The sequence below is a fragment of the Andrographis paniculata genome, unplaced genomic scaffold (assembly GCF_009805555.1).
Source record: "Andrographis paniculata isolate CXL003 unplaced genomic scaffold, ASM980555v1 Contig89END, whole genome shotgun sequence".
NCBI classification, from domain to species: domain Eukaryota; kingdom Viridiplantae; phylum Streptophyta; class Magnoliopsida; order Lamiales; family Acanthaceae; genus Andrographis; species Andrographis paniculata.
In genome coordinates, this window is record NW_026137627.1 from 2,137,501 (window position 1) to 2,156,976 (window position 19,476).

Genomic DNA, 19,476 nt, shown 5'->3' on the forward strand with positions numbered 1-19,476 from the left:
GGCTACACCCTCGTAACTCCAAATCCCTGGATTTGTTACAGTCCCTCCTGTGATACTCCAACCTCCCCACGAATTGGTTATTCCTAAACGAGTCATGAAGGGTATAACGAACATACCCTGTCTCCACATTGGATCAAGAACAGGGTCAGAAGGATCAAAAACGGCTAATTCATACAGAGCCATTGAACCCGCCCAACCAGCAACCAAAGCTGTATGCATTATATGAACGGAAAGCAACCGGCCGGGATCATTCAATACAACGGTATGAACACGATACCAAGGCAAACCCATGGAAAATACCCCTTTATCAAAGAAAAATAGACACTACGTAACTTTATTGCATTGCAAAGACTGTAATACTATGATTATCGGGGGAGTTTGTTAGCTCTAGCTAATCTTTTAATGTTTTGGTCGATGTTTGCAGGGTGTCTGGACATCAAAGGAGCTGCAGCAGGAGATTGGGCCTTCACGACCTGAGCCCAAAGTTTATGAATACCCACATTGTTATTGCCCCGGTAGCCTATTTATGGTGACAATGGATCCAAAATCGAGGGTAACAGATTGGTGAAGCATCTATGAAGGGAATCTAAGTTTGTTATAACTAATTGTTAGTGGAGCAAATGAGATGGTTAAGGGTATATTCTGGTAGTTTTTAGAAAGTATGCAGTGAAAAATGATCATGTAATCGTGAGAAGAATGAAGAACTGGATGTGGTGATAAAAGGAAGATTTTTGGGAGATTAAAATAGAGAAGGATAGATAAGCAGATGCAGAGTGAGCCGGGTGAGATTAAAACTAGGAAATCTTTCGTGAGAGAGAAAAGGGGTTTCTGAGGATTGAATCTAAAAAATGTTACCCTGTAAGTTCGATCTGATTCTTGATGAGTTGAATTAGGCCTGGGTTGAAACCCCCAGATGTAGGTCATTGATGACCAAACTGGGTTAACAATTGTTTTGTGTTTCGATTTTAGTGCTTTCAGAGTTCATACGTTGTTTGGTCTATCTACAAACTATCTGTATGCAATTGAATTTGTCTGAAAATATTTTGATGTTATTTTATTGTTTGTGGTTGCTGCTGTTTGGTTTTGAGCGAGGCCAACATATATGATTTTTTTTGTTGGATAAGAGAATATAATAGTAAAATGTGAATGAAAAATACAATGAAAACAAGATTTTAAAGTAATAAATATATTCTTCTATTACTAAAAGAATCCTTCGTTTGCAACATTTTAAAATTCCATTCGCTTTGTGTTTTTTTTTTTTAAGATTTGAATTTTGAGTTGAAATTTAAATGGTAAAAATTTTAAATTTGAACCGTTGCAAGATGCGATATAAATTTGTGTTAATATGATTTTTTAAATATTTATTAATTTTTAATATAATATAAAAAAATAAAAAATAAATATTTGATACGATGGTTCGAGGGAGAAAAGATATTTGATGAATCGTAAATTTTTTAAAAAAAACCCCATGACACAATAATCTATTTTGTAACCAAACATACATTCATTATAATTTTAAAATTCAAATCTCATAAAATCCTACCAAGTCCATAAACCAAACAATCCCTTAAATGTAAAATATAATAATACTAGCATTTTGTTTAAGAAAAAAAAATTAATGAAAAAAGTCAAACCTAATAAGAGATGGTCGGATCAGTTTGATTGCAATTTGCAACGCAAATCCCATTGATGCCTTCTCAATAGTCAATAGAGCATTATCACTCTGGACCTGTTGTATAAGGTTATTTTCATCATTCGCATGGAAGACTACAAAGAAACACATATTACATCTACATGTGTGTGTGTGGTTACTACAAATTTTCTCTTCAACAGTCACCATTGAAGACAACTAAGCTTCATCTCATCAAGCTCAAACTCAAACTCAGGAAGTTGCATGAAAAGTGTGTCTAAGTAAGCCAAATATTATCATTTTAAGGCTCAACAACAAACCTCGGCCCTAATTTGAGCTCGACTCTTTCAAAACTCATTTTTGCTCGGAGTTCTTGGCCAATTTTGCTTGGACGAGTCTATCCAAGATAGGAGGTTCCAAAGGAATGGGATCAAGGCATCGCTCCGCAGTGCCGACAGTAACCTGAATCAGTAAAGACAACATGGGATTTCTGATTTAAGGTTTACGTGTTTTCAAGCGTGACGAAATACTTGGGAGAGAGAGGACTTTTTTACCTCATCGAGCAGGAAATCAACAGCAGCTTCGTCTTCAGATATATCCTTTAAAGTGGACTTCAGGAAGTGAATGTCCAGCTGGATTTGCTGGAATCCGCTGCGGTTAAATGTCTGAAGCCGCACAAATTCTTGTAAGCTCTTTAAGGAAAGTTTTACTATTGTTGTTATGACAGATTCCTGCAGTTAAAAGAATTACAGATCACTATCTGTCGCCACATGGATGTGCTTGATTCGGTTCAAGCAGATATGTTGTAACCTGTGTGTGTTCAATTTTTGTGAAGATTTCCATTTTTTGCTTAAACAGTTTTGCTAGATGTGTCTCCAGAAGCTGGCTCCTAGCCTTCTGAGTAGTTGACCGGCTCAGCCGATCATCCCTTAAAGGATTACTGCGTGAGGATGTGGTGCTTCCATTGCTGTCTGTCCGATGATGTTTCCGATGGATGCTTTGAGGCAAAACTTGTTTCACTTCATTTCCTATTTCTTCAAACTAAACATACGAGGACAAAGATAAGTTTGTGGTTAGTTCATTTGAATATATAGACCAATGTAATTGATAAAACATAGGAAGTTCAAAAAACTTAAAACAAAAGAGCCCCAATCTAAATATATGTTACATAAGAGCTAAAGAAAATGTCAGTCGGATGGCTCACCTGTTGAAGAAGTAAATCCACAAACATGTGCACTTCTCTAGGCTCTTTGTGCTACAAAAAACAAGAACAGAAATATTATAATACTGGATTAGACATTCCAGGGCTATTGAAATAAAGAAAAAGAAATTCCAAATGACGGCAACCTTGACCCAATTAGGGGCCGCAAACCGCTTCTTGAACATAATTGATATCTTCTGAGTTCTCATTTTTATGTACTGAAAAAAAAAAGGGGCAGGTGTCATTAAAAGGCATTGCAGCTATCAATTTGAAGAAATATCAAGAAGAGTTAATCAAGAGAATTGTAACAATGTCTTTCATGCCCTTGCTTAGCCCTTCGAACAATATATTAATACAAGAACTACTGGTGATTGCAATTAATAGTAATTTATGCATCAAGATCAGATGCTTACAAGGTGTAAAAATGTCTCAACAGATGAACGAAAAATGCGACAAATTTCTGCAGGAACAAATGCTGGGCCATATTCAGACCCACGGATCCCACCATCAGAGAAAGAAGATGCTATCTCCTGAAATTTGATTAGGAAGCTCATATGAAGACCTTAGCCATAAAGAATATACAATTTAAAGATTGCAGATATAAATATAACTTAGGTTTTAGTTCCTTGCCTCAGTGATTTTTGAGATAGCATTCTGTTCAATAAAAAGAGATAATTCAGCCAGCACAAGAACAAGCCCAGGAGAAATTTTATCAGCCGGAATCTTCTCTACAAAGTTCAACTCTTGACTGTCTGGATGACTCTTTCCTGAAAGCAGCCGGAAGTAGCCATCGAGTTTCCTGAAAAAATTCTGAAAACCCTCTTGGACCCAGTCAACTATCAAATCGCGCAACTTGACCAACAATGCCGAGTTTTCATCATGAAGATGTCTAAATTCCTGCTCCATAAATATCCAAAGAAGCAATGAAACACCACATTATAGAGATTATCAAATAACATGGTTGAACACTGACAAAAGATGGAAGTTCACTGCTGTGCAAAAAACTGAGAGTTTCTGCAAACTATATTTCACCAGAACCAACAGAGTAACATATGATACATACAGGAATCAACTATGGGAACCTCAACTAGTTTACAGAATAAAGGGTGCAATCAGCATACAGAGTGGTATTCTGTTTCATACACATACATCACATTGTTAAGAAGTTTGATTATGAATATTAGAAGTTTCCATTAGAGAATAATATGAAAATAGAAGTCTATATCAAAAGATAGCCTTTACCCAGAATGGGAAGGAAATAGAATATAAGGAATCTAGACTGATAATAATATGTAAGAATATGACTTTTTAATATATTCTTAACCTGTAAGACATTTCTACTGCCTTGTATCACTGCGTCTCTGCTAGCCTCAAGGGCTTCCTGTATATAATGTTCTTCATGTATTCCCTCCCTTTGAGATACTTGGGCTTTCGTGATAGCATCTGCCAAATAAATCACAGCTCATGCTCTTAAGATTAAAATACATTCAGGATCTAATAATCCCTATATCTCAGGGTTAGCCGGATAATAAGCATATTCACCATGTTAAATAATCTTGGTAAAATTGATACAACCAAGGTAAGCAGGAAAGTGTAAACAAGATCAGATACACAAACCACAAATATGTCAACGCATGTATGTTCTATCTAGTTATTTAGTCCTTGATGGAAACAAGGGAACAAAGATTTTGGTATTTGTGAAGAAAAGTTGGGCTGAGATGTGCCTTCAATGTACAGAACTGGAAATTAGTACAGAAGTTCTGTTATACTGAATCAGAGTACCTACCTGAAATACCAAGTAACAAACGATTAAATAGACTGGAAAAATAGTCCTTGAGAGCATCACGAGCAGACTGAAAACAATGCGACAATGAGAAAAAAAATAAATCTAATCATATGAAATTAACCATGCAATCTAGATGAATGGACACACATAGAGACCTGCAAGGCAAGATCAGGAAGCAAAGCTTCAGGGAGAACTTCATCCATCAGAAGCACATCAGTCCAAATGACTCCTGGAAAATATAACAGATATACAGAGCATACAATAATTATGTGGTACTAAATACGACAAAGAAATTGTGTTTTGTAGTGATATTCTAGTTGTAAACATTTGAATCAAATACATGGCAATAGACACAGGATTATAACGCAAAAATTCTGAGTATAATCAGACACTTATCTGAATAGGCTTCTTGTTACACACATCTACAAGTAAATTTCTCCACAGATTGAGCAGTATGCACTGGTTTGAACTAAATCCAAATTAAATACTTATGTTTCCAAATTAGAAACGCCTATGTTTGAGCTTGAGATATATGACCGATATATTAATACTAGCCAGACTAGATGAACATGATGCAATCAAATAGCATAGACATTGCCATCAAATAGGAGGAAGTGGGAGTTGTGATCCTTCAACAACAAGGTGAATGAATCCCTTGTTTGAAGTAAACTAAAAATTTCCACAGCTCGCTTTTTTGTTAGCCTAACATGTGTATAAGAATATGCCCAAGTCTTTTGAAGTATTTGAGCATTGCAGGGTAACAACCAACAGCTATAGAAGTATAGATTGCTACTCGAATGAAGAAATCATACAGTACAAGATTCTACAAGAGAGTCAAAAAGCAGCAAATGTTGCATAATGGTTTCAATGTCTTCATCGCCCATACATTTTTTTAATAATTTCGGATAATGCAGTTGACATGTTGAGTAATTTTGAGATTATAGGTCCAATTTGAAAAGCTTGTTATCTTGTTGGTTTATCTGATGAAGATGAGGATGTAAGTCTGTGACAGCATAAAAATTACCAAAGATCAGTAAACTCTGTAGGTGAGCAACTGAGAAAACTTACGTAGAATTTCCACAAGATCTGCTGAGTGAATTTGCTTCTTAATTTGTTGATGAGTAGCTTCAAAGTGCCTGAGATTTAGGCAAATCACAATAACTTATGTTACCCCTTACAGAAATAATGTAATGAAACCTTTAAAAAAACTCATACTTCCTAATAAGGTCATGTGCAAGTTTAGATAGCTGTGGTTCTGAATGTGAGAAGATTTCTTTATATGCACGCACAGCTTCAGCAAATTCACGAACTGACGCCTGAAATTAATACATTGAAACTCAATCAGTAAACTACAATGAATAACGCTAAATACAGAGCATGATAGTCAAGCTAGACACCTTTTGTTGTCTTAGACTTTTGACAGACAAGAATATGAACTTTCCTAACCCCCTGAGAGTAACAGAATTTGTAAACTAGTGAATAGGAAGATGCACTTTTCATTATTCACCTCATGTGCACCAGAAGAAACAGACGCAGGAACTTCTTTCTGATCTGAACAAGCTTCCACATCCACTGAGTCTTTTGATGTTTCAGTAGGTTGAAGGCGCAGGTCCATAAGATATTGTTCCAATTTTTCAAACAGTTTAACCTTTAGGTTCTCAACCTAATCAACCAAAAAAAATTAAAATTAAACACACCTGTGGTTAGTACGCTATCCAAGTGAAAGAAAAATATTGTTTCTATTTAATATCAATAGTTAAAAAGCCTAAACTAAAAATGAAGCATACTTATTTAGAATTGAAAAAGTAATGACTAATGAGTGTGAGAATTAAAATGTTCTCTCATAACTGAGACTTAATATATAGTGTATACAAAAAGAAAATTCATTAGAGGGGAAAGGCCTAACTACACAGTGTATTGTACTCATACTATAGTTTTTCATGCATAATAGAGAATCCAAAAATAAATAAACCTTAAAAATCCAACAACTAGATACAAACCGGAAAGTCCAGCTGCTTAAGAAGCATGACAGCCTCAGCTCTTGTTTGTATGGACTCAGAATCTGAGAAAACCTTCCCCTGTAAGTAGCAGATAAGGGCATAAAATGTAGCTTTCCTCAGGAAAAAAAAAAGTAAATAAAAATATTCATTGCTACACCACCTTTCCCTAGAGAGCTAACCCAAATCGGTCATTTTCATTTTCTTAGACCAAAGTCCCAAGGTTTTGAGAAGAGCTCCACAAACCACCTATGGTGTGTTTTTTTCGAAGATTTTCAAAGATTTTAACTATTCACCAAATTTTTTCACCCAAAAAATATCAAATCAAACACTTACTTTTCATTTTTCATACTATAGTAAAAATTAATTTTACATTCAAAACATCACACCAAGCCTATTTATATCACATCATACAACTATTTCAATTCAAAATATTTAATATTCAAATTTCAACTCAAAATCCAAACCCCTAAACAAACACACCCCTAATTTATTTTAGAATTAGAAGTTAAATTTAGTCTTTTTGTTTATGATGGAACATAAAGTTCTAAATTTACAGTTTTTTCATTTTATAAACAGTCACACACACAGGGCATTTGGATACAAGGCCTGCAAATATAAGTTGTTAGGTGGATAACCATTTCAGCGATTCAAAAGAACCATTTGCATAAAGGCTAAAAATGTAAATAAGGTGTGACAGAACAATCACAACTAGAGACACAAGATGGAAGAGATTTTAATTATTTTAATCTTCTATTCCTTTCTGTCTTTCCTTGTTGTAAGCAGCGGATTTGTAGTGGCAAACATCACTCTAGTAACATTTTACCATAACCAATAAACCATCTAAAATGTTAATGTTAAAACTGAACACAACAATTTAGACTCTATAATCATGATATATATTATTATTATTGACAAACAGTAATTGACAGCAAAAATAAAATGTGCATGCCTGCAAGTTCTTGGTAATTATATTGACTGCCTCTTCAGATTGTCGTTTACAGTCATGAAAAGAAGAATCCCCATACGCCTGATAATTTTAAGATCAATATGGCCCTAGTCAATGCCACAGGCAGGAAAAAAAAGTATAATAAATGGTAAATTCCAACTTCAACATCACAGCAAACGATGTAAAAGCATTTGGACCTTGAAAATTGGCATGGCTCCAACATAAAACTTGACAGCATCGGAATAAGCTTCTAATTTGATGCACTTCTCAAGTCTTGCAGGCAAATCATAAATAAACTGCACGTAACCATTAAGATAAATTCCATGTTAAATATGAAAATTGGGAATGTATAACAAAAAACATCTTCCTCACAGTTGTGCAAGGATAAAAATCCTATATATGTATTTAAAAGTAATTGTATTAATACAGAGAGTTGCATAGAGGCAAAACGTCGAGAAAATATTAGAGACAAGCAAAAAACCAGTAAGACAAAAGTCAAGTAGTGAACTATTGTTGGTGGTGCATGATTCATAATGTCCTTTAAAGTGAATTTTATAGTGGATATTCACCTTACCAAATTAGGCAAGGGAGAACTATGTTAAAGCCAGTCAAAAAGTTTCCATTTTGGTAATAAGGTATCTTCAACTTATTTGTAAATAATTCTACCTAAATAACATAATGCTTTCTAGCACAAGATTATAAGAGAAGAATTATAGGATTTATCTGCACAGCAATACCTGAACTTTACGTAAAAGATTGCGGGTGCGATGCACCTTCTCGATTTGCTCTCTCTTCTCAAAAAGAGATGTGTCGACTCCATCACTTCTAGATTGTACAGACATAATCTGGAACATGTCATGGATATCTGATTTTAAAATCAATATTGGAAATATGCCATCTGAAAATAACCAGATGTCCATTTAAAAAAGTACCTTCTCAAGAAGCTGCTCCATGTTCGTTTCCATGCCAGCGATGTTATTTTTCATTCTGGAAAGGAGGATAGGTTAGAGTGACATCCTGAAGTTACTTACACACAGATCAGTGAGTTTAAAGTTTTAAGCAAATTACATGCACATCTTAACATAAGAAATGGGTTGTGCCTGATTGACATTTAAATCTAAAGATATATAATAAATGCCAGCACTCTACTAAACTAAGAGCAAAATTGTATAGATGTTCAATGAGAATGTCCAACAAACATATCAAATCTAGAAGCAGTGGGAAAAGTGTGGTTACCTTTTAATTGTATCCGTTGCACTGATGAATTTGTTGTAATTCTCATACACTAACATTTGCAGGTCAGTGTCAAGATTTTTTATCTCAGCAGCCATTTCAACATGCTTCTGGAGAAGTCCTTCCAAATTTGATTTTTGTACCTATGAAGTTATTTGAAAGTCTTATATGTGAAGGCACTTACATATTCATAGCTATCTTAGCATACCTCATGTATGAGCCAGAGAAGATCGTGATACTTAATGTCAGAGGGAAAGGGTACAAATGGTGAATCAAATACAACAATGCCAATTTCATATCATTTGAACGTAGTAGATGAAGCAAACAAACTTCGATTACAAAAATCTACTGTTATCTCCATTGAAGAAGAATAAATAAATGGCTACAGTCTAGTTTTCCATAAAATCCTTCTTACAAACAAAGAACATAAGCAACACACTGCAGCATGCCCCCTTTGATCGACAACATTCCAATGAAACACATTTCAAGCCATTCTCCAATTGCATTTTGACTTCTGCAATTGCATTCATCATACCCACATAATCTCATCATAGTGATGAGGTAGAGATTTATAGGCAGGGAACTAAACCTCAAGCAAGATCTACTAAGTGTTCCCATATTGTTAATTCAAAAGCTATGGATCAAGGACCTGGATACATATTATTTTCTCCAATTCAACATAATTACTGCTCAATTGTTGCTACTAGCATTAAGATTAATCAAGCTCAAAGCTATGTTTGGCGGTTGTGTTCCTATGATGAAATTTGGGAGAAAATTCATCTGCAATAGATTTCGGAGAATATTTCAAAATATTTCGGTCTAGCTACCAGAGTATGAAGCAGCTTTTACAATTACATACTCCAACTGTATGGATAATATCAAACCGCCTGTGACGGGAAGAAATCGCACAAATTTTAACAAATCCAAGTTATGCAATGTGCCTCTAATGTCCTGCGAATCTACAATTCAAGTTGCCCATTCGACACTACTCAGCCTCTATCCAACAAAAATAGGAGCTATTGATCATATTGATGCAAATCAAAGCGGTGAAGAAAGTGTACCAGGAGATTCATGTACAGATCAGCATCAAACGACGCGGTGTTGATAGTGTCGAGAGTGGCATATCGCCACGAAGACTTTGTCGCTGGCGTTGTCGCGGAAGAAGGGTCTTGAGAGTAGAAACTCGACAACAGATCCCTCATTCTCTTGGCCTTGTCGTCCAGCGGCTCTCCTCCTTCGACCTCCATTTTAAAGCCCCTGTTCCTTTGCTTACCTTTCTACGAGATGCTTTTCGGGCAATTCCTTACTCCCCAATAAATCGATTTGTTGTCTCCGGCCGATTTTGATCTCACCGTCACCGACGAGGTTAATCCCCTGTTTCTTCTTATATTCCGACCCCTCAGAATTTTCTACTTATTTTTGTCGCGTCTATGACAATTTATGTTTGTTATGTTTTTTTTAGATACATGGTTGTGGGTGTGTATTACTCGCTCTCCAACCCATCATCTCCATTATCTCCATCTCATCATCTCTATTTATCCAGTTTTAACTTTTATTTCAACAATAACTCTATTTTCATTATTATTCTTCAAATATTCAGATTTTTCTATTATTTTAAACAATTTTTTATTTTTATAATTTAAAATAAAATTTTTTAAAAAAATGAAATAAAAATTAAATTTAAAAATTAAATTTATAATTTTAAAAAATTAAAAAATTAAAATAAATAAATAAATAAATGACGTTTTGCTACAGTGCAACAGCCAAAATAGTATTACACTGTAGCAAACTCTAAATTTGAAACATGAAATGACCGTTGGACTGGAGCACCATGCAAAAATGATCTTGAAACACCATAAATAGAGCATAGTTGGAGATGCTCTTAGTTTTGTTAGCATGGTCAACACTCATTTTTTGTTCTATGCAATTTGATCATAAAATAAAATTTAAAAAATAAAAATAGGTGAAAATATAAAAAAAAATTTATGGTAAAAAAAAAAATTATATTCTTTATTAAAATAAAAACGAAAATAAATTTAAATGACAACTAAAAATAAAAAATAAAAATAAATTTAGATAATTTTTTTTTATATATTAATAACATAATTTTTTATACCTTACACTAAAATAATAATTTCAAATCAAAACATTAAACAAACAAACTATTTATTTCATTTTTTTTTAAAAAAAATAATTATACATTAATACCAAAATATTTTTTAATTTTTACTTAAATTACAACAAAAATGTCAAAATCACTTACACATCTCCACTAACTAATTAAATATTACTCTCTCCGTCTCATATATCGTCTCTGCTACACTGTAGACACGGTATTTTAGAAGGGATGTAATTAGCAGATAATTAAAAATATATTAGTGAACATAATTATCTTATAATGTAAATAATTATAAATTAAGATTAAGATAACTAATTAGTTTAATTAAAATTAAAAAAATTAATTAAAAAATCTTAGATGAGATTAAAGTGTGTAATTATTTTCTAAAAAAAAAAGTGACATGTGGACGGACAGAAACGGCAACGTAGACATGGTATGTGAGACGGAAGGAGTATTATTTTTTTAAAATATATATATTCTTACAAAAGATCCTATAAAAGTTGTGTTTGTTTGGTTATTTATATTTAAGTTTAATATAAAAATATATTATTTTATTTTTTCATATTTAAATAAAAAAATTAAACTAAAAATATTACCAATTAAATAAACTATATTTTTGAAAAAAAAAATCAATTTTAGTCGAATCTAAAAAATCATCAAAATTGATCTAAGTTATATTTTTTTAATCAGTTTTAGTCAAAAACCCTTAAAAAAATAAATAAATATAATAAAAAATAAAAAACTTGAACGGTCATGTTAGCTCCACCGCCTTCACAACGGCGATGCTCTACCAGCTCTCAATCCAAAATTCGCTCAAACACAGTGCACTGCTCAAGCTCCTCGTCCCGGCCTGTAAGAGAGATGTGCAAATTTAATATGGAAAATAAATTAAAATTTATTGTCTAGTAGGTGAATACATTTACATAATTGAATTTTTGAGCATTTTTTTATTTTTATTTTTATTTTGGTGTTTTGCTTTTTTCACCCCAATAGACGCTCACATGAAAGACCCACCGATATTATAATTTAAATTTAATCCACCTTCATCATCGTCTAAGTTAACAGAAAATAATAAATTTCCAGGATATTCAAATGCAGTGTTGTCTGACGATGATGATACATGAGTGAAATTATTTTTTCGAGGTATTTTATATGAATTTCTAGCTTCATTGTGATCATTAAATTTTTCAAAATCTTTTAACAAATTCTAAACATTATCAAATTTAAAATCTTTTTTGAAACTTGCGTCTTCTTTCAGTAGTATCTCCTTTGCTTAATTTAAGTGTAAGCAATATTTTAAGGTTATAAATAGAACTTTCAAGCTATATATATTAACAATAAATTTTAAAAATAACTTATAATATCCATCTCTGAAGCTCCACTGGGTTTTAAAGTTTCTACTCTTGATACAAGCAAGTAACTTTCGAACAACTTTCTCCATGGCTTGAATCCGATTTTGTACAGATCTTGTACTACGTATCTCCAAATTATGATTTTTACTTTGGTTATATGCATCAGTGATTCGATTTCAAAATTGATCCCTGGATTGCTGCCTTCTGGTAATTGGATCTTGCGAGATATCTAAATAATGTTGGCATAGCAACACATCTTCATCATGACTATAACCACCACCTCTGATGGACATTTTGAAAAGAAATTTTAATAAACTTTTGTTATATTAGAATGAGAAGTTAGTGGTTTTGGTGCAATAAATCAAAGAATGAAAAGATATATTTATAGACAAATTTTGGATAGATATCAAATCTTATCCATCTAAAAACTTAATTTCAAACGTTTATTTAGATTTCACAACACCGTAGCCATTTGATCAAAACATTTTGTTTTGACTAATCTAAATTATTTATATTATATTTGACAATACATATATATAGATATTCTAACAATCTACTTATCTATATTAAAAGCAATTTGAACCGTTCATTTGGATTCCATTTACATTTCATCTGTTGGATTTGATATCTATATTATCCAATCAATTATTATATATTATAAATTATAAAAATTCACTTATCCATGTCAGAGCAACCATGAGCGTTCGTTTGGATTTCATCTTCATTTCACCCGTTGGATTGAATATCTATATTATCCAATCAATTATTATATATTATAAATTATAAAAATCCACTTATCCATGTCCGAGCAATCATGATCGTTCGTTTGGATTCCATCTTCATTTCATCCGTTGGATTGGATATCTATATTATCCAATCAATTATTATATATTATAAATTATAAAAATCTACTTATCCATGTCTGAGCAATCATGATCGTTCGTTTGGATTTAATCTTCATTTCATCCGTTGGATAGATATCTATATTATCCAAATAATTCTCGTATATTTATATTTTATCTAAAATTTCCATTCTATAAATTATTGGGCATTCAACGAAGGTTTATTCATTAAACTTATATTAACTTATCAAAACAATATTATTTTTTCAGAATGAGTAACTCTTCATCGTCGGATGATGAAGAAGTGAGTAGAATTTTCATGGAGTCTTTTCAAGATGATGAAGTAGCAATCTCCATATTGATGCAAAATAATGCTTATTTGGAACAGTTATTCAATCCCTCTTAATCAACCCATCGAGGCTCTATCCCAGGTCATCGAGTAATTAATCGTGATCGTGAAAGTTCAGATCATAATTTATATAATAATTATTTTTCAAATAATCATTTATATAATGAAAAAATGTTTCGTCGACGATTTCGAATGTCTTGAAGTCTGTTTCTTCGTATTGTTGATGCGGTTAGAGATCATAATCCGTATTTTCAACAACGGAGAGATGGTCTTTGTAGACTTGGCTTGTCAACCTTACAAAAGGTAACTGTTATTTTTCGGGTGTTAGCATATGGTATACCTACAGATTCAATTGATGAGTACATTAAAATTGGTGAATCAACAACAATTGAAAGTGTTAAGAGATTTTGTCGTGCCATCGTTGAACTTTTTTTCAACTGAATATCTTCGACATCCTAATGCTAGTGATATTGCAAGGTTGCTTCATATTGGAGAATTTCGTGGTTTTCCAGGTATGTTGGGCAGTTTAGATTGTATGCATTGGAAATGGAAAAATTTACCTACGGTTTTCGCAGGTCAATATGCAGGTCGTAGTGGATTAGCAACTATTATTCTCGAAGCTATGGCTGATTATGATATTTGGATTTGATATGCATATTTTGGTATGACAGGTACCAATAATGACATTAATGTTTTAGAATTCTCGCACTTGTTTTCAAATCTTGCTCTAGGTATTGTTCCTCCAGCACATTATACCCTTCAAGGGAAAAAAAAATACAATATGGGGTATTATCTAGCTGATGGTATTTATCTTAAATGGACTACTCTTGTGCAAACTATTCGTGATCCACGAGGTCCCAAAAAAAAGATTTTTTGCTATAAACAAGAGTCTTGTAGAAAAGATGTTGAGCGTGCATTCGGAGTTCTACAATCACGTTGGTATATAATTGCTGAAGCTTGGCAAAAAAAAAAAATGTTTTGCATGATATTATCATTGTTTGCATTATTATGCATAATATAATAATAGAAGATGAACGAGATCTCAGTGCACATATCAGAGAAGTTTTAGAAACACCACCCCCATCCATGGAAATGGCAACCGATGAAACCATCCAACTTCAATAATTTTTTGCCCGACATAGACAAATTAGAGACAAATTAGAAGATTACTCAATTAGGAGAGTCAATATCCAATATAACTATGAATTTCAAACCAATATGTGCGCAATAATCAATTCAAGATTTTTAGATTCATAGATTAGAATAATTAAAAATACTCAATATCAATAAACACCAAATTCAACAAAATTAAGTCTCACAAATTTAATATCAAACCTAAATTTACATTTACACTTACACTGAAAATAGAATTACTCACAATCCATAGAAATAACGAATTCAAAATAAAATAGAAATACCACCGTGCCTTCAATTTAAAAAATTGACAACAAACCAATTTTTAGAATGAAACATGCCCGGAAGTTCTATCTACATCTGGGAGTTATCTGCAATGTTTTTCTCAATTGACTCTTGTTCTCCCCTCCAAGAGTGATATGTGTGTAAGAACGTTGTTGTGCGTTTCTCTCATCTCTTCAATTACCCATCACTCTTTTTAAAAAAAACAATAATAAATAAAATTCTCAATACAAGATCCTATTTGCAATTAAATATCCATAGTCTTTAAATTGTCAATTGAACCCGGGACTTTATTGTTTTAAATAAATTTTCACTTTTTCTACACTACGGTCTTCTTGGGCGTGATCACACTTAAACATTTTTTGGATTTGGCTCCTTTTGTCCATTGTATGCCCACAATTTTGTCATTTTCTGAAAGGCTAATAAATATTCAAAAAACACAATCATGAGTATATATATAAAATTTGCACAAAATATAACAAAATATTCATCTAATATAGCACATCAATAAACTTCTTTGATTATAGAATGAGAAGTAAGATGCTATACAGTGCAATTACATAAAAGATGAAAAACTATATTTATAGACAAAAATATTGAATATGTATAAAATCTTATCCATTTAAAGGTTTAATTTCAAAATTTGATATAGATTTTACAATTCCTAGCTATTGAATCAAAATGAAATATTATCAACCATTTTTTTTACCAATCTCAGTAATTTATATTCCCTCCGTTCTACTTAATTTATCCATTATTTCTATTTTTATTTGTCCCACTTAATTAGTCATTTTCTTTTTTGGAAATACAATTATACACTTTAATCATATTTTAAAATTCATAATATATATTTTTTTATTTTAATTAAACTATTCAGTAATTTTAATCTTAATCTAAAATTATTTTTATTAAATTATAATTATTTTTACGAATACACTTCTTAATTAATCACTAATTACACAGTACCTAAAACTCTGAAACTCAGTGCCTAATCTAAATGAGACAAATTAGCCGGGATGGAAGGAGTATTACATTTAAGAAGATATATTGAAAAAAGATCTAATCAAGTAGTATATTTGTCATAAACGTAGCAATATAACTTTGATTAATTTGAATTGTTCGTTTGGATTTCATCTTCGTTTAATCCATTGAATGTATCTATGTTATCTAAATTGTTGTTATATACTCAATTTGTCTGCTATAATTATATCATATTTTCTTTTTTGGTTGTCTGTTAAACTTATGCACAATTCATTTATAGTATAAGCAACTTTATTCACTTATAATTTTATTACTCATATTTTAGCAAATAATAACTAATTTACCGTTATTTTTCTACTTATCACATTTTTATCAATCTTTTAATAAATTTTCTATAATACTAATACTTATTTTTTACTTACCCTATTTTTCCATTCAAATATTATTATTTTTTAGTATATGTGACCAAACAAAGTGACATAATTAGTCCGGACGGAGGGAATATTATATATTATAAAAATCTAGTTATTCATGTTTAAGCAATCCTAACATATGGTTTGAATTTCATCTTCATTTCATAGGTTGGACATATATATATATATATATATTTATATTACTAAATAATGATCGTATATTTAAATTTTATCTAAATTTCTCATTCTATAAATTAATGTGCATTCGACCAAGATTTCATCAAATAGATATTCACTTGTCAAAATAATATTATTGTTTTAGTGTGAGTAGCTCTTCATCGTTAGATGATGAATAAGTGTGTAGAATTTTCATGGAGTCAATTCAAGATGATGAAGTAGCAATCTATGTACGGATGCAAAATGATGCATCTTATCTGAAATAATTACTCAATCCCTCTCAATCAAACAATCGAGGTTCTATCCCAGGTAATGGAGTAATTAATCGTGATTGTGAAAGTTCGTACTGTAATTTTTGTAGTGATTATTTTTCATGTAATCCTTTATATAATGAACAAATGTTTCATCGACAATTTCAAATGTCTTGAAATATGTTTCTTCGAATTGATGATCCGTTAAAAAAGATTATTTGTAGTTTTAACAACGAATAGATGATCTTGGTACTGAGTTTGTCAACTTTACAAAAGATAGTTGTTGTTTTTCGGGTGTTATCATATAGTATAAATGCATTTTCAACTGATGGGTATATTAAAATTAGTAAATTACCGACAATTGATAGTGTTAAGAGAATTTTCCGTACCATCGTTAAAAAATTTTCACCTAAGTATCATCGACATCTTAATGCTAATGATATTGCAAGTTTGCTTCATATTGGAGAATCTCGTTGTTTTTCAGGCATGTTGGATAGTTTAGATTGTATGTATTAAAGATGGAAAACGTTTTCTCCGGCTTTCACAAGTCAATATGTAGGTCGTAGTAGATCACCAACTATATGGGTTTCTATTTCAATTGTGATCATTAAATTTTTAAAATCTTTTAACAATTTTTAAACGTGGTCAAAATTAAAACTTTTTTTTAGGCTTGCATCTTCCTTCGTTAGTATCTCTTTTGTTTGATTTAACTGCAAATAATATTTTGAATTTACAAATAGAATTATATATAAACATACATAATATCCATTTCTTATTCTTCACTGAATTTTAAGGTTTTTACTTTCTTGATATAAATAAGTAATTATTGACAATTTTTTTCATGTCTTGGATCTAGCAACACATCTTTATCTTGTTATAGGTATTATTTTTTCATACTTTACTTTTTATCTACCCCACTTTTACATTAAAATATTATTATTTTTTAGTATATGTGACCAAGCAAATCGACATAATTAACCCGAACGAAAGGAATATTTTATATTATAAAAATCTAGTTATCCATGTTTGAGCAATCCTAAGAGATAATTTGAATTTTATCTTCATTTAATTTGTTGGATATACTCCATCCGGTCTATTTCAAAGGGACCTTCATGATTTTGCAGTAGATATAAATATGTGTTGATGTGATATTTTGAATGTAAAATTAGATTTTAGTGTAATAAAATAAATAAAAATTAAGTGTTTGATTTGATATTTTTGGAGGGAAAAAAATCGAAATAGTAAAATCAAGTGTAAAACCTGACAAATAAACACACCCAGTATTTTATTGGTTAGTGGAAGTGTGTAAGAAGTTTTGAAAATTTTTATTTGACTTTATATATAAAGTAATTGTGTGTGTAATGATCGCGCGTAACCGCGCGTGGTGTGAATGTCACGCACGGACAAGTGACATAAATAACGACTTTTGTAAACATGTATGATATATTTTATTAACGAGATAAATACATGATAAAAATGATAATAAGTTATAAGTGTTGGATATTTTTTGCAATTTTCTCGTCATCTTACCTAGGACGGAGAGAGTATATTTTATGTGTTGTCACTCGTACATTTTAATACTTTTATGACCAATCAAACAATCACCTTTTATAAGTGTTGAAAATTTAAAAAAAATTGCAAAACAGAAAAGGTGTGTTTACTAAAATAATAATAATAATAATAATAATAATAATAATAATAATGATTAATATTATACAAACTCCATCTCATTTATCATCTCCATTTTAATGTAGATATAAAAATTTAGAATGAATATAATAAATAAATAATTAAGAATGTATTAGTAAAAATAATTCTTGTATAATAAAAATAATTAAGATAACTAATTAGTCTAATTAAAATTTTAAAAAATTATAAATTAAAAAATTAAAAAAATTAAAATATATAATTATATTTTAAAAGGAAAAGTAACAAAATAAATGTGAGGAACATGAAAAAATAAAAGTAATAAGTGGAACAAATGAAGTACAAAATATATATATATATATATATGTTCTACTCATTATAATAATCAAATATAAAATATTACTTGTCTAATCTCAAAACAATTGACATGTTTTCATCTTAATATATTTTTATGTTATTTGACATGGCTTTTATTTTTAATAATGCACTCTCATTCAAAACATACTTAATTAAATATAAATCATAATTAATTTGGTAATATATATCATGTACAATTCATTTAAAATTACTTATTTTTATATATTCCATTGATAAATAAATATATTTATGTATGTTTAAAATTTTTTTATTTTTTGTAACACTAATTTATGTCAATCATGAAAAATAATTATAATGTTTTATTTATTGTATTATATAAAATTTTATTATTTCCAATATATAATTTATATTGTATATATTTTATTATATATAATTTTTTAAATAATATTTTTTACTCATTAAAGAAATTAATAAATATTCTAAAACTATCAATAACAGTACTTACATAAACAAAATAAAAAATAATTATAATCAATTATCATTAACTCATTATATTATATTACCTATATACAATGCCACAAACTAAATGTACCAATATTTTTTTTTATTATTATTGATAAACTTTCTTTATTAATAATATTGAAAATATTTCAAATTAAAAATACTAAACAAATAATTATAAAGTTGAATAAAAAGAAAAGAAAATAAATATTATTTATGTCTCAAATAATTTTTTTGAAATTTTAAAAACGTTCCAAATATTTTCAGCAAATTCAAAAAATTATAAGATTTTTTTTTGCTATTTAGTCTTAATT

The 19,476-nt window shown here is 30.5% G+C and overlaps 1 protein-coding gene and 1 pseudogene across 2 annotated transcripts; both read right to left on the reverse strand.

Moving 5' to 3' along the window:
* Positions 1-364, reverse strand: part of LOC127242867 (photosystem II CP47 reaction center protein-like) — a 1,361-nt pseudogene extending 997 nt beyond the window's left edge.
* Positions 365-1,701: 1,337 nt separating this feature from the next.
* On the reverse strand, positions 1,702-10,219 carry LOC127242984 (vacuolar protein sorting-associated protein 51 homolog). 2 transcript variants are annotated; one of them, XM_051262795.1, is made up of 21 exons: positions 9,858-10,219; positions 8,800-8,939; positions 8,496-8,550; positions 8,301-8,408; positions 7,761-7,859; positions 7,567-7,644; positions 6,618-6,695; positions 6,125-6,280; positions 5,833-5,933; positions 5,686-5,753; positions 4,773-4,846; positions 4,618-4,684; positions 4,156-4,274; positions 3,462-3,728; positions 3,245-3,361; positions 2,978-3,049; positions 2,835-2,885; positions 2,441-2,671; positions 2,185-2,361; positions 1,951-2,092; positions 1,702-1,729 (listed from the first exon to the last, which is right to left on the reverse strand). In XM_051262795.1, the coding sequence occupies exons 1-20, from the start codon at positions 10,041-10,043 to the stop codon at positions 1,985-1,987; spliced, it is 2,352 nt and encodes a 783-aa protein (XP_051118752.1). In that variant the 5' UTR covers positions 10,044-10,219; the 3' UTR covers positions 1,702-1,729; positions 1,951-1,984. The 2 variants fall into 2 exon arrangements, with proteins under 2 accessions (XP_051118752.1, XP_051118751.1); XM_051262794.1 differs by having other exon boundaries at positions 1,702-2,092.
* Positions 10,220-19,476: the final 9,257 nt, after the last annotated feature.

Coding starts and splice junctions, on each gene's coding strand:
- LOC127242984 (XM_051262795.1), bottom strand. CDS start 10,043: ATGGAGGTCGAAGGAGGAGAGCCGCTGGACGACAAGGCCAAGAGAATG. Junction 7,860..8,300: donor ATCTTTTACGTAAAGTTCAG/GTATTGCTGTGC, acceptor GGTTACGTGCAG/TTTATTTATGATTTGCCTGC. Junction 3,362..3,461: donor CTATCTCAAAAATCACTGAG/GCAAGGAACTAA, acceptor ATCAAATTTCAG/GAGATAGCATCTTCTTTCTC.